The following is a 15,064-nucleotide window of genomic DNA, read 5'->3' as shown; positions in this document are numbered from 1 at the left end:
AGTGAACTTTGCGGGATGAAGAAGGTCTTTTGAGAAATAAAAATTTAACTTGAGTCATTATTAGACTGGTAATTATTCAGGGATAGGAGCTGGTGATAAGATAGGGTATTGAATAGTCAATTAGAAGTCACGTGAGAATGAGATAGAAGACCAAAGTACATAGAAAGCTGTGGAGAAAGGAGAAAGCAATGTGATCTGAGGGTGGAGAAAGGAGAAAACAATGTGATCTGAGGGTAGAGAATGGAATAAATAGAGATAGGAGCAAAGGGCTTTTCAAGCCTATTGAAGATGTGAATAATCTTAGAGAAGTGATATAAGTCCTATGTCTTATGAAGATAAAACAACCTGGGGTTTATGCGGTCTGAAAGAGGATGGAAAAATACATTGGCCTGAGGAAATATTGAATTATAAAAAAGGAACAATAAAAGAAACTGAAGGAAGATCCATACTGTTCAGGAGAGAGAATGACCATTTATTCAATAAATACTTGTAGATTCTTTCACTATGTTCCTCATGCTAGGGGTATAGAAGCAAGCAAAACAGACATTAGAAGTAGATAACAGATACACGAGGCTTTGTGCAATGTGATATTCTAATACCTTACTCTTGATTTGCCTAATTTTTTGATTTTCAAATGAATTTATGGAGATAATTTTTATTTTATTTTCATATAATTTACCCAAAGGGAGAAAATTTGCTGGTCAAACAGCTATCTCATTATCTTGCTGATTATATTTGTTTTTCCTTCTTTTGGCAGGGAGGGGGTGTCCCACAAGGTGGTTCTTAGGGGCTGCTTCTAGCCTGTTGATTGATGGTCACTCCTGGCAGTGCTCAGGGATCCACGTGGTTCCAGGGATCAAGCCAGGCTTTGCAAATGGAGAGCTTGTATTCCAGCCCTTTGAACTATCTCCCAGCACTATTTCTTACTATTTTTATGCAAGAGTCAACTTGGATGTAAGTTAGTTTCTGAGAGTTGGCGAGTTGGGTTTTTGAGCCCATGAGAATAAAGGGCAGGTTATATTGAATTTAGTAACTCTGCCTTCTAGTGGTGAGAAGGTTGCCAGTGGCCCTCTCTAGGAAATACTCTGACTTCTTGTTGCTAGTGACCCTCGTCTGACTCCTCTTCCCTTCACCTCCCCTTCCCTTTTTTTATCCCCTAGTCCCTCCCTATTCCTACTCTCCTTCCTCTTTCCACCTCTTCCATCACCCCCCCATCCTATCCCCTCCCATTTCTTTTTCTTTGATTTCCCTGTTTTCTTATTTTCTTTCCTTCCCTTTACTTTGCTGTTGGGATGACTGAGGATATCACACACTTGGTTGTGTTGTTCACACATGTTCTCACATAAGGTTACATTCTGAACCTCCACACACCTTTAGATATGTTGTTTTCTAGAGATCATGCATTTTGTTGGGGGAGTAGTTTAAAGTTGGAGAGCAGAGCTAGACAGGAGAGACAGCAGAGCTCCAGAGAACAAAACTTGCCACATATGAGTGGCTTAATTGAACTTCTGGCTCATACTTGCAGGGGTTTTTCCATTGAGCCATATTCTAGACTTCGAACTCCTTTTCTGTCTTTCTCCACTTTACTTTTCTTTGGCATTTAGTTGGATTGGGGCAAAAGTCCATATCAAGAGAAATTTGGTAGATTAACATGCTTGTTCCATGGATTATATAGCTTTCAGATGCTGGTATAGTTTTTCAGAACATAATTTTCATAGTTGATTCAGTTATTCATTTTAAATATATTGTTATGGATTATATATATATATGTGTGTGTGTATATGTGTTCTAGGCAAATATGATCCCTGCTCCCCATCCCCTCTCTTTATGAATGTGTGTGTGTGTGTGTGTGTGTGTGTGTGTGGAGTGCAAAGTAAAATTTGTGACCCTTATTAGAAGCACTTATTTTCCTTCTTTCTTTTTTTTCCTGTGAAGCAAAGTAGTTTTATTTAAAGAAATTTTCTTGGTGTGTATGTGTGTGTATGTATGTGTGTGTATGTGTGTGTTGTTGTTGTTGTTATTGTTGTTGTTGGTGGTGGTGGTGGTGATGATAATGGTGGGAGGGAGGGTGGAGGAGTGTTCAAGAGAGATCATGGGCTTCTCCAGAAAGAAGAGGAGACTGTATGTCTCCGGTTGAGATGCTGGTGGTGAATGAGAACCACTGACTTCCACATGGTGTTTGTTGAGGTTTTATGTTGTCCAAGATTGATATAAAAGATGACTGACAATTAGATTTATTTAAATTAAAAGTTCAGCATAAATACCTAAAAGGTAATTAGTCAATTGAATGTATTCTCAGTGTAGTCTGCTTCCTTGTTTAGAATATTGTAGGTTTAGCATAATATAAATATACCTTTACTGAAGGTTTTATTTGATTAGGTTAGAATCATAAACATTTGTCATGTTATGGGCCATTTACTAATTCACATAAATGAAAAATTATTTTAGGCCCAAGGAAAATTCCAGAAAGCTTGGAACCACTTTACTATTGCCATAGACAGTGATCCAAAGTGCTACAAAGCCTATGAAGGTAGAGCTGTGGTCTGTCTTCAGATGGGTGATTACTTTGCTGCAATTCAGGATATTAACATTGCCATAAAGGTAAAAATATGTTTAGATCACATTTTCATTAGCATAAATTCACACCGTAAATGAATAGGGTCAAGCGAGAAGTTCTCTATTACTTTTAAAAAGTGACTTGTATAAATGAAAGCAAATTCTTGGATTCTTACTATAGAACTGAGCCTCTCAAATGGGGAAGAGTGAGGGGTTGAGAAGAGGAGAGGATATAGTTCATTGGGTGTGGTGGGGTAGGTGGGTGGGCAGTATTGGTACTTTGGAGGTGGATGTGATGAACATACACTTGAAGCGGGTATGAACTTGTAATTTACATGCAGTCTTGTAAACCAATTCCCACAAGTAGATCATTAACTAAAGTGATGCCTAAAAATTGTTATTTATTCCCCCCAAAGCAGTTCTTAGGGTAAAGTGTTCTAAGGGATTGTTGCTTTTATAACCATAAATTTGCACTTAAGTTTTAAAACACAAGTCCGGAAATTTTGAATCCTCTCAGTCAATCACCTCTCAACAGATTCATCTTTAGTGAAATGGCATATAAAACCTCAGGTTTTGTATCTAATGACAGAAATTCTTCCTATTTTTATCCTAGACTTTGACACTGCAGATCCTGGTATAAAGTATAATTCTTGTGATGAGAAAAAAGGATTATGAAGAAATAGCAGATAATTGCTACTACATAGGACAAACAAATATGTTAGCTATTTGACTTCTTTTTACAACTTAGTATAGTAGAACAGCTAAGCTTTCCCCCTCCCCTGCCCCCTCTCCCTGGTTTATTCCTCAGAATGGGACTGAGTAAAATACTGAGATTGTTTGTTTTATTGCAACCGAATCAACAAAGTGTTGACATTGAATCAGCTCCATACTGAGCCCTTTCTTAAAATATTTGCTCAAATGAGGTTTTACCTGCCCTCTAAAATTACTGGCTTCCCGCAAGTAAATTTCATAATGCTCATTTTTGCAGACACGAAATTGGAGATAAATACTATTCCCAGATTCTAAGTACTCATACTATTAAATTGCAGATCAATACTACAGCAGAATTCTTAACAAATCGTGGTGTGATTCATGAGTTTATGGGTCAACAACAGAATGCAATGAAAGACTATCAAGCTGCACTTTCTCTAAACCCCACATACTCGCTGGCTTACTTTAATGCAGGAAATATCTACTTTCACCACAGGCAGTTTTCCCAGGTAATGTGAGTTTTCCTTAATGTTTTCATTTTGACACTAAATGCTCTCTTTGTTATCTCTAATTTAAAAATGCAATACTTGTATTTCCTTGCTAGTTATTCATTAGCTCTTCTTTTCAAAAAAGTCCTTTCATCAAAGTGCATTGAGTGATCTTTAAATAATTTATTAAGTCCTTAATACCTCTAAGGATTTATTTTCATCATTGTAAACAAACATTTAAACCTATAGCCAGTAAAAATTTTTCTGTATTTCTCCAAGTGTCTGTGGTCCGTTGCTATCAATTTTCATCTTGGAATCTGCTGTCATTTATGCTCAACTTAGCTAAATCTTAGATATCTTAAAAGACTTTCCTTTATGATGTGATTATTTTATTAATTCTAATTTTACCTTTTATAAATTGCAGTTTTGCACTGGGAGTAAGAAACTCTAGATATTAGTTCTGGTTTTAGGACATCTTAATCTTTTCTAGACCTCAATGAATAATGCCTGGAATAAAAGTGTTGGATAATTAGATGGTACTTTTTATACTTTGAATTCATTTTATTTGAATTCTAATGCATCATATGATTCAAATTATTAACCTCTCACTTTTTTGTTCTATTTTTCTTTAACTTATCATATTCTTTGTCTATTCTTTAAGTTAATTCTGTTCACTTGTAAATTTTCGTTTCATTTGATAAATTATTAGTTAGATTGTGGAAAGGTTATGCCTTTCCCCATGTACTGCTTTTTATGCAGTGTGTTTTGGTCTGTAACGCTTTTGCTTTCCCCAAATTTTGTACCTGCAATTACTTACCCTTTGACTGAAGAATAAATTCATAGAGTACTTAAAATGTCCAGGTGGAAAGGCTTGTATGTTTTCTAATTTTGGAATTTGTTTTGGATTTTAAAATCTGGTTTTATTTATTGCTATATATGTGTATATATATCTTTAAATTCCCTGGTATATTAGTTATATATACATATATACATGATATACCTTGTTAATTATAATTCTAATTGATCAATACTCATGCTTCCCCCATTTTATTATCTTATTCAAGTATTCTAATTTAATCTGTTTTTATAGATTTTTCTTTATGTATCTTGTAATTTGTGCTTTGAAATGTTATTTTACATTCTTTCATGTATATATATACATATATACACACGTATATATGGTATATGATTACAAATTATACCTTTCATCATTATAAATGTTCTTGTATATTTTTAATGCTCTTTGGAATAAAAGCTACAGCTTATGATATTAAGATTGCTTTTTCTGTTTCCATGTTATTTACTCTTGCCTGTTATTCCTTTGACCTTCTGTTTATTTCTAAGGTTTAGATCCCTTTGTTTTAGATATGTCTCTTTCACAGAACATAAAGTTGTGTTTTACTTTTGAGCCAATTTGAAAGTACTCTTAATAGGCAGGTTCAGTCCATTTAAGTATTGGCATGACAAATATTTTTGGTCTTCTATTATTTCATGTCATACTTTTGTTTTCGTATTGTAAAGTATTTTGTAATCTATTTAATTTTTTCAGAGTTTTTTATATTTAGTAAGGTTTATAGTTATATTCTAATGATTACTTTATACTCTTAAGTTCTAAAACTCTTTTGAAAGTTTCCTACTTACTTTAGGTTTCTTCCCCCCCACCACACGAACAATAATAAGACTGCCTTTTAACTTGCCTTCTAACACTGTCTCTCCCGTTAGCCAATTCTCACTAACAGTATTTTTAAAAAATAAATGTTTATATTTTTTTCTCAAAGTTTTAAATTTAATTTTCTTTAAAACTTTTCTTTGTCTTCTTTACAACTCTCTTCTATCTAGTTAATCTTTTTTTTTTGTATTTTTAAAAGTATTTGTTATTATCTAGTGTACCTTAAAACTGAGGTTTTTTTTCTTTTATTGAATAAATGTGAGATAGTTACAAAGCTTTCATATTCAAGATTCAGCTGTACAATGATCAAATACCCATCCCTCCACCAGTGCACACTTTCCACCACCACCCTTTTCCCCATCCTCAACCTGCCTCTGTGGCAGACAATTTCCCCAATACTCTTTCTCTACTTTGGGGCATTATGTTTTGCTCAAATTTTCCCACCACCATTCAAGCCTGCTTTCCAGAGACAGATGCTAGATCATTTGTTGTCCCTTGTTGAAAGGGCTGGAGTGATAGCACAGAGTGCTGGAGCGATAGCACAGCAGTAGGGCATTTGCCTTGCACGCAGCCAACATGGCCAACCCGAGTTCGATTCCTCTGCCCCTCTCAGAGAGCCCGGCAAGCTACCGAGAGTCTCTCACCCGCCCGGCAGAGCCTGGCAAGCTCCCCGTGATGTATTCGATATGCCAAACACAGTAACAACAAAGTCTCCAATGGAGACGTTACTGGGCCTGCTCAAGCAAATCGATGATCAATGGGAGGGCCTTTACTTTTACTTACTTTACGTTCATTTTGACTATCATGGGTGCCATGGCCATGCGCTTCTGGAATCCTAGATTGTAGATGGTTGGGTTCCAGAGACATTTCTGTAGAGCACTAATCCATTTTGGCATTCAATTGGGCGTCTCTGGACCAGGGCTGTTTAGTGCGCTAAGATGGCTCCCGGAAGCACATTATGGGGTTCACAGTCAGGCCGACGAGTGGGCGGGGAGCTGGGGAGGAACAGCCTGGCACGTCTGCATCCATGTGGCTTGGAGATTCAGTCCTGGAACCCGCATACCTGGGCCTTGCTTGTGGAAGCTCTTGGTCACAGGGTTTCCATCTGTAGTATGCACGGAGAGTCCACCTGCTCCATCTGGGGTGCCCTGGTGAAATTGGCTTGGTATGGGGTTCAGAGAGATCTTCGGCTCTGTATTGTTCTTCCAGGATGCACTGTTATGTCTCTGGCTTTTGATCTCTTTCTAGATTTATTTATGGGTCTCTGAACCAGTAATAGAGTTTACAGGGTGGCACTGGATTTGGATCGTGGGATTGACTGCCAGTGCTTCCATGTGTATTGGGATGTGGGGGGAGATAGCCCACCCCAACTCCATAAAAACCTGTAGATTTCAGTCACAAAACCCGCATACACGAATTTTCAGCAGATTATATCTTGGTGAGGTACATCCTGAGTTGGTGGAGTCAGGCTGGGGATATGGCAGCGATTTTGGATTGTGGAAGCAAGTGGCTGCTGGGGGCTCTGCTTGGGCAGGCACAGGCCAACCTGCCTCCCTCTGATTTATCCCAGTCTGTTCAGACATGCGCGGGTCCAAGATTATTGTGGCTTTTGGTTTCTTTTACGGTTTATCTATGCGTCTCTGAAACAAGACCAATAAATGAGCTTGTATAGCTGAACCAGAGGTGGTTTGTGGGTGGCTCCCACAAACCAAACTTTTTGCCATTTACTTTCTTGGTAAACTTGGCCCCAAGTTGTTGGGATCTGGCCAAAGGCACAGCGGAAATTTTGGGGTGTTAGGAATCCTAAAGGCACCATCAGGCTGCTAATGCACTTGTCCTGCAGGTGCGAGTGACCTGTTGACCTGTTGGCAAACCATATTCCCTAAAACTCAGGTTTCTTAAAGCTATTTTTAATTTTGATGTAACATCTTTCTGATCACTTTTTCTTAGATCTTTCATTCAGAAATTTTTTTCTGAATGTAATTGCTTCCTTAGCATTTTTCCTTTTTATAGTTCATTTTGAAATGTTATTTTATAGTTTTATATTGTAGCAGTATAACTTTTGGTAAGGTTTTAATCATCTTTTCAAAAATTAAGCAGTTATTTTTTGTTTTATTTATTTTTATTTTGCTTGTATTTGGTGCCATATCCAGTGATGCTCAGTGGTAACTCCTGGCCATGCATTCAGGAATTACTCCTACCAGTGCTTGGGGGACAATATGGGATGCCAAGGATTAAACCCAGGTTGGCCATGTGAAAAGCAAGCTTCATTCTTGCTGTCCTATAAACAGTTATTTTTTTATCCTTTTTTATTGCAAGGATAGCAGGTAAATCACCTGTTACTCACATGTGAATATGAGAAATTATTTTCTTGGACTAATGATGTATATTTTTACTGAGTAATAGAAGATCAGCTACCAGAACGTTCAACTGGGCTCACTGTTTCACTCTATGACTGACCCAGTTTCACTTAGTTGTAGAAGGCTCTTACAATATGCTCTGTGTTTTTCAGATCTTTTCATATCCTCATTTTACATACTTCTAAAACAACTTGCTCATTTTCAAAACTTGCTTTTATTCCTCTTAAGCAATTTTGAGACCTGTCACCTCCCTGCTACCCAATACTGTTACCTGACCCCTTAATAAAATGATTTATGGGGCACATTTAGGTGCCACAAGGTTAAGGTTCTAATCGATATTTTGCTTTAAAAAAGTTCAACAAATAATTTTGATTCTGCTTAGCTCTTCATTCTTCCAGTCTCCACATATTTATGAGGAAATTGCCGAGTGCAATTTAAGAACCTGAAGATACAGAACCAGACAAGGAAGGCTTCTGACAAAACTTATATCTTACTGAATAACGAAAGAAAAAATAAATACCCATATTCACACATACCTAATCCTTGCTCATACAAGCATTAAGATCAATTTTTGCTTATGTGTGGGGCCATATGAGATGAGCTGCTTGAATAAGACTAACTGTTCATGTCAGATGCTACTGTGAGGTCTAGGAAACAGGGTGAGGAGCTCATGGTTGATTTTAGCTAGAATGCTGTGGGAATAGCAGTGGAAGCAGATGCTTGATTGGAAAGGGTGGTGGATGAAATCTGAGGTGGAGAATTAGATACAGTTCAGCCAGTTCCAGATACACCCCTGGAAATGAAGTCACAGCTAGAGTGGGTCTATGACTCTGGCAGTAGGGTCACTATAAGAGATTGATATGGAAATAATCAACCTAGAGTGGGGTGTAACTAGTTGATTTATTTTTTGAAGATATATGATTCAGTTTATGTTCCTGTGTTAATGAAAGGATCTTATCAAAGTGAAAAAATATTTAGTGCAGAAGAGAATGGCGACTATAGTTAGGATCCATATATTTGAGAGTTTGATGGTATTTGCCTTTGGAAGTTGCAGGAGGTGAGGCCTGGGTTTAGTGGGTCCCACACTTCTGAGTCAAGAAGGAAGGTAGAGAGTGGAAGCACAGCTGAGCATAGGTAAATGCATTTGGTAAGTACAGCACGTTTCTGTTTCTTATCCATAAGATAAAAGCATCAAAAGTTGTCGAAAACTCTCTGTATTGGCAGAGATAAGAGTGGAGAAGGTGGTTAGAACTTTTGAGGAGAAAATAGAAAATGTGAAATAATTGTCTCACAGAGCGAGTGGTAAGCAGAACTTCCTGGGGCATTGTAATCAGTTATAAGACACCATTAAGTTTTCATTGTCTAATGTTTTTGACTGTCAAGAGACTCCTCAACTCACCACTGCTTTGCACATACTTCTTCATTAAAGATTCAGTACTGCTTTGGGTCACTTAAAAATTATTTTCATATCAATCTCTTATCTCTTCACTCAGATTAGGTTGTAAAGTCTTTAGTTCTAAGACTCATACTCTGCCCTTTCTCTTTACATTTCTTTACTCAGGAAGCCCATGAATCCCCATGTTTTATATCTATCAGCTTGCACCTTTCTTCTGAACTCTTAACCTGTGTTTATCACTGGCAGCTAAAACTGGTCTTTTCTAAAGTGCATTAGATCCCAGCCGAGTTGATCTCTGTATCCCTCGGTCTCCCAATCCAGCTCTTCTTCCTGTATGCCTCAGTGTCAGATGTGAACTTTCTCAGTTACCTGAATAAGAATATCAGCACCAACTACAACTTCCCTTTTTTCAGCTCCTCCTTCTAAGCAGTTACCTAATCAAGTTTGTTTCCCTCTGCCTTTAAATCTGTGCCTTCTATTCTTTGTCTGTTGTCCTTGCCTCCATTTAATTGAGCTTGCTTTTTCTAAGATCATGACTCAATACCGCTTGCTGGTTCCTGTGGTGAGCTGGCTTGACCCCAGTGGTGAACCTGGTCCCAGACAAAGAGTGTTGGAAAAAGTCATTCTGAGTGGCCTAATGACATGATGGTGATTCAAATCCTCTGGGGCATTTGGCAGACCAGGACCAGTTGCCTTAAATGCATCAATCCCAGACTATTGGCTTCTAAAAGACCAGTCTCTTCACTATAAACACCAAAGGCAAGGAAAATACCCAAGGCAGTGTTTTTATGGAGGAACTCTTCCTCCCCCAACATTTATTGTCATATATTTAAGACTCACATGAGAGGGAAACCTAATCTTTTAAATTTGTCTTTGTCTCTGACCTTGAGACAGGCTATCTTCCTAGGTGTTTTTATTTAAACCTCTGTTTTTTTTCTGTCAGCTTCCTTTACTGGGCTAATTTCCTCTGTTTCCCAGTGTTTACTCATCAGATGACTTCAATTCTGAAACACTGGTACCCTGTCTCAAGGTTAGAGAATTCTGAGAACGGAGGAGAGAACAAGAGTTGTCTAGGCCACTGAAATACCTTGTCAGGGAAGAACTTGATAATGTCCATTGGACTTGAGGCAACCTTAATAAGGGCACAGCTCATAAACTAGGAGTTGGTAAAGAGAAGCCAGACTGTGGTGTGTTATGAAAAAATCAAGTGACGAGAAAAATTTGTTTAAAGTACTACTAAACATTACTTTTCCTTTAAGATGCATTGTATTTTTTAAATTTAAAAAAATTTTAAGTGTTTGGGTCACACATAGCAGGAGTCTCCCTGGTTTGGGTCAGGGGACCTTGCAGTGATTTGATTAAACCCAGACCATTCTCATGCTAATGACATGCTCAGGCATTGAACTATCTATCTAGCTCTCATTTTAAGGAGGTATTTATTTATTTATTTTTGTGGTATTACCTTATTTTAAAATACTTTTTTGGTATAATTTAAATGTTGTTTTGAAAACTCATATATGGTTCTCAAAGTTTCCAACTTTATACGGCATGTTTATTTTCTAATTTATATCATTGTATACATTTTCTTATATTTTATATTTTTTATAGTAATACTGTGTATTTATTTATTTTGGTTTGACTTTTCGACCACACATGGTGTTGCTCACAGGTTATGATTGGCTTTGTACTCAGGAATCACTCCTGGCAGGCTCAGGGGACCGTAGGGGATGCCAGAATCAAGCCTGGCTTGGCCACTTTCAAGGGCAGCCCCTTTACCCACTATACTCTCTGTCTGGCCCCTAAGATACTTTTTAAGGAAGGGAAATATTCATCTTTTATGAAGAGTTTCCTACCTTTAGTAGGAAAGTGTCTGATCAACATCTGGAGATGTTTGTGATGAAGTTTCAACTTTATGCTGCTGTTTTAAAAAAAATTTATTTGTTGATCAAGCTCCAATTCTAGTCATAGACTAGTCTAGAAGACTATACTTGGAATATTTCGTTCATTGTATTTATTAATGAACAACTGTAAGGAAATTTAGAATTTTAAATCTTGTTGAGCATCTTATTTTTTCCCTTTATTTTATTTTTTTTTACAGTTGTAGATTTACAATTTTTTGTGCTTGGGTTTCAATTATACAATGATCAGATACCCATCCCTCCACCAGTGACCATTTTTCACCACCATGGATAAAATCCCTCCCACCCCCATCCCCCATCCCCCCCGTCTCTGTGGCAGGGCAATCCCCTGTGTTCTCTCTCTCCTTTTGGGTGTTGTGGTCTGCAAAAGAGGCATTGAGTGGCAAACATGTTCAGTCCATAGTCTACTTTCGACATGCATCTCCCCTCCTGGGAGGATCCTCCAAATATCCTTTATTTGGTGCTCCCTTCTCTATCTGAACTGCCCTTTCCTCTAGGATACCCGGCTGGCCTCTAAGTTATGGAGTAATCATCCTGGTGCTGATCTCAGCTATTCTTGGGTATTAATCTCATACTTTGTTACTTTATATCCCCCAGATGAATGCAATCTTTCTATGTCTATCCCTCTCTTTCTGAGTCATTTCGCTTAGCATGATACTTTCCATATTGTACCACTTATGTAAATTTCATGACTTCATCTTTTCTAACAGCTACATAGTATTCCATTGTGTAGATGTACCAAAGTTTCTTTAACCAGTCATCTGTTCTTGGGCATTCAGGTTTCTTCCAGTTTCTGGCTATTGTATAGAGTGCTGCAATGAACAAACAAGTGCAGATGTCACTTCGACTATACATTTTTGCCTCTCTGGGATATATTCCCAGGAGTGGTATTGCTGGGTCAAATGGGAGCTCAATTTCTAATTTTTTGAGAATCGTCCATACTGTTTTCCAGAAGGGCTGAACCAGTGGACATTCCCACCAACAGTGAAGGAGTGTCCCTTTCTCGCCACATCCACGCCAGCACCGGTTGCTTTTGTTCTTTTGAATGTGGGCCAGTCTCTGAGGTGTGAGATGGTATCTCATTGTGGTTTTGATCTGCATCTCTCTGATGATTAATGATGGAGAGCATTTTCTCATGGAGCATCTTATTTTTATCATTGTCTTCCCATATATATTTTTGTGGTATTACCTTATTTTAAAATACTTTTTTGGTATAATTTAAATGTTGTTTTGAAAACTCATTTATTGTTCTCAAAGTTTCCAACTTTATATAGCATGTTTATTTTCTAATTTATATCATTGTATACATTTTCTTATATTTTATATTTTTTATAGTAATACTATGTATTATGAGATTTGGTGGGATTTGGAGGGTAGTGTAGCATTTCACCTTAGCAGGGAAGAATATTTAATCATTGACATTATCTAGAAGGCTGACATGTGATGATAACAAAAGAAGACTTTGGTCAGTTTCCTTACAGTTTTTTTGCTTTGCTTTTTTGGGGGGTGGGGAATACCCAGTGATATCAGGGGTTACTTATGGCTCTGTGCTCAGGAATTACTCCTCGTGGTGCTTGAGGTTCCATATGGGGTGTCAGAGATTGGCTGCATGCAAGGCAAATGCCTTATCTGCTGTACTATCTCTCCAGCTCCTCAAATATTTTTAGACTACCTCCTTATTATCTGTGACTAGATATAATGATTCTACTAAACTTAATTTTATAGAGTATTGCAAGTAGCTATATCACTAATCTTTAAAGTGTATTTGAAGTATCATTATCTTTACATTTTATAGGCCCGTGATTACTTCTCAAAGGCTTTAAAGTTTGATCCAGAAAATGAATGTGCTGCCTTGAATCGAGCCATTGCAAACACATTGCTAAAGAAATATGAAGAAGCAAAAGAAGATTTTGGACATATAGCTGAAATCTGTCCCTTTTGGTCTGCAGTGTATTTTAATAGAGCACATTACTACTGTTGTTTAAAACAATTTGAACTAGCAGAAGAAGACTACAGTAAAGGTATTTTCTATGGTGACATTTTGTGTAATATTACAGTAGTTTATGTGATTGGTTTTAGATAAGGAGAAAGTTATCGTTCTCTTTATCTAGGTAAATTTATAGAATAAATGTTTCTTACATATTATATTTAATGTGATCTTTATATATTTTGTGGTATCTTAAAGCTCTAGTAATCTGAGATATGAAAATTATAAGGAAACTATATGCAAATCATGTAAGTTAGTTTTCTTAGAATCAATGTTTTAAATTTAATAACTAAGTATATTTTAAGAAAAATATTTAAAAATAAATGATACTCTGGCTATTGTAAAGAGTGCTGCAATGAACATTCATCAGGGGAACATAAAGTAACAAAATAGAGGACTAACATCCAAGAATGGCCGAGATTAGTACCAGGAATTTTGCTCCATGGCTTGGAGGCCAGCTATACATGCTAGGGGAAAAGGGGGAAAAGGGAGCTCAGATAGAGAAGAGAGCACCAAATAAAGAGTGTTGGGAGGATCTTCCCAGGATGGGAGAAGCATGATGAAAGTAGAATATAGACCAAACATGATTACCACTCAGTGCCGCTTTTGCAAACCACAACACCCAAAAGGAGAGAGAGAACAAAAGGGAATGCCCTGCCACAGAGGCAGGGTGGGATGGGGGTGGGAGGGATACTGGGATCCGTGGTGGTGGGAAATGGGCACTGGTGGAGGGATGGGTATTAGGTCATTGTATAATCAAAACCCAAGCACAAAAATTTGTAAGTCTACAACTGTACCTTAGGGTGTCTCACTAATAAAAAATAAATAAATGATACTCAAATCATATTACTATGCTTATTTTTAATGAGAATATTTTTGAGTGGTAGTATAAAGCATCTCTTGAAATATTTTTCTTTTGCAGCGCTGTCTTTGAAGCCAAATGACACTCTAATATATAATCTTAGAGCAGAAGTTCGAGGTAAATTAGGTCATATTAGTGAAGCTATGGCTGACTACAACAAAGCACTTGATCTTCAAGATTATGCTATAGTTAAGTGATTCCAAGGCTGTGATTTCTGCATCGGTTTACATATCTTCCATAAATTGAAATGTATTCATTGTTTAAAAGATTCTACTATCTTCATTAATAAATTTATTATGTGTATTCATTAATGACTCTTTAATGCATTTATTTTTATTTTATTTTTTTCTTTATTTTATTTTATTTTATTTTATTTTTTTATTAGTGAAAAACCATGAGGTACAGTTATAGGCTTACAAATTTTGTGCTTGGGTTTCAGTTATACATTGATCAAGTGCCCATCCCTCCACCAGTGCCCGTCATCCATCCCCACGGGTCCCAGCACCCCCCCCCCTCATCCCCCCCCACCATCCTGCCTCTGTGGCAGGGTATTCCCCCTTGTTCTCTCTCTCTTCTTTTGGGTACTGTGTTTTGCAAGAGAGGCTTTGAGTGGCAATCATGTTTGGTCTATCGGCTACTTTTAGCATGCTTCTCCCACCCTGGCAGGGCCCTCACAACAGCCTTCATTTGGTACTCTCTTCTCTATCTGAGCTTCCTTTTCACCTAGAGCCTGTGGCTGGCCTTCTTTCATGGAGCAAAATTCCTGGTACTAATCTCAGCCATTCCTGGGTGTTAATCTCCCTTTTTGTTGCTTTATGTTCCCCAGATGAATGCAATCTTTCTGTGTCTATCCCGCTCTTTCTGACTCATTTCGCTTAACATGATACTTTCCATGTAGTACCACTTGTATGTAAATTTCATAACTTCATCTTTTCTAACAGCTACAGAGTACTCCATTGTGTAAATGTACCAAAGTTTCTTTAACCAGTCATCTGTTCTTGGGCACTCAGGTTTTTTCCAGATTCTGGCTACTGTAAAGAGTGCTGCAATGAGCAAACAAGTGCAGATGTCACTTCGACTATACCTTTTTGCTTCTCTGGGATATATTCCCAGGAG

General features: G+C 37.5%; 1 protein-coding gene across 1 annotated transcript in view; it reads left to right on the top strand.

The window, feature by feature from the left end:
- The window catches only part of TTC6 (tetratricopeptide repeat domain 6), a 217,642-nt gene extending 203,466 nt beyond the window's left edge, over positions 1–14,176 (top strand). Inside the window, exons 27-30 of the mRNA XM_056133903.1 lie at positions 2,449–2,601; positions 3,606–3,776; positions 12,895–13,120; positions 14,009–14,176. Coding sequence (XP_055989878.1) covers positions 2,449–2,601; positions 3,606–3,776; positions 12,895–13,120; positions 14,009–14,145 — 687 coding nt within the window. The 3' untranslated portion in view covers positions 14,146–14,176. The remainder of the gene's footprint in view (positions 1–2,448; positions 2,602–3,605; positions 3,777–12,894; positions 13,121–14,008) is intronic.
- Positions 14,177–15,064: the final 888 nt, after the last annotated feature.

This window comes from Sorex fumeus, unplaced genomic scaffold, assembly GCF_029834395.1.
Source record: "Sorex fumeus unplaced genomic scaffold, SorFum_2.1 ptg000098l, whole genome shotgun sequence".
In the NCBI taxonomy this organism is placed as follows: Eukaryota; Metazoa; Chordata; class Mammalia; order Eulipotyphla; family Soricidae; genus Sorex; species Sorex fumeus.
Note: the sequence above shows the minus strand (reverse complement) of the source record. Positions and strands in the feature narration are given on the sequence as shown.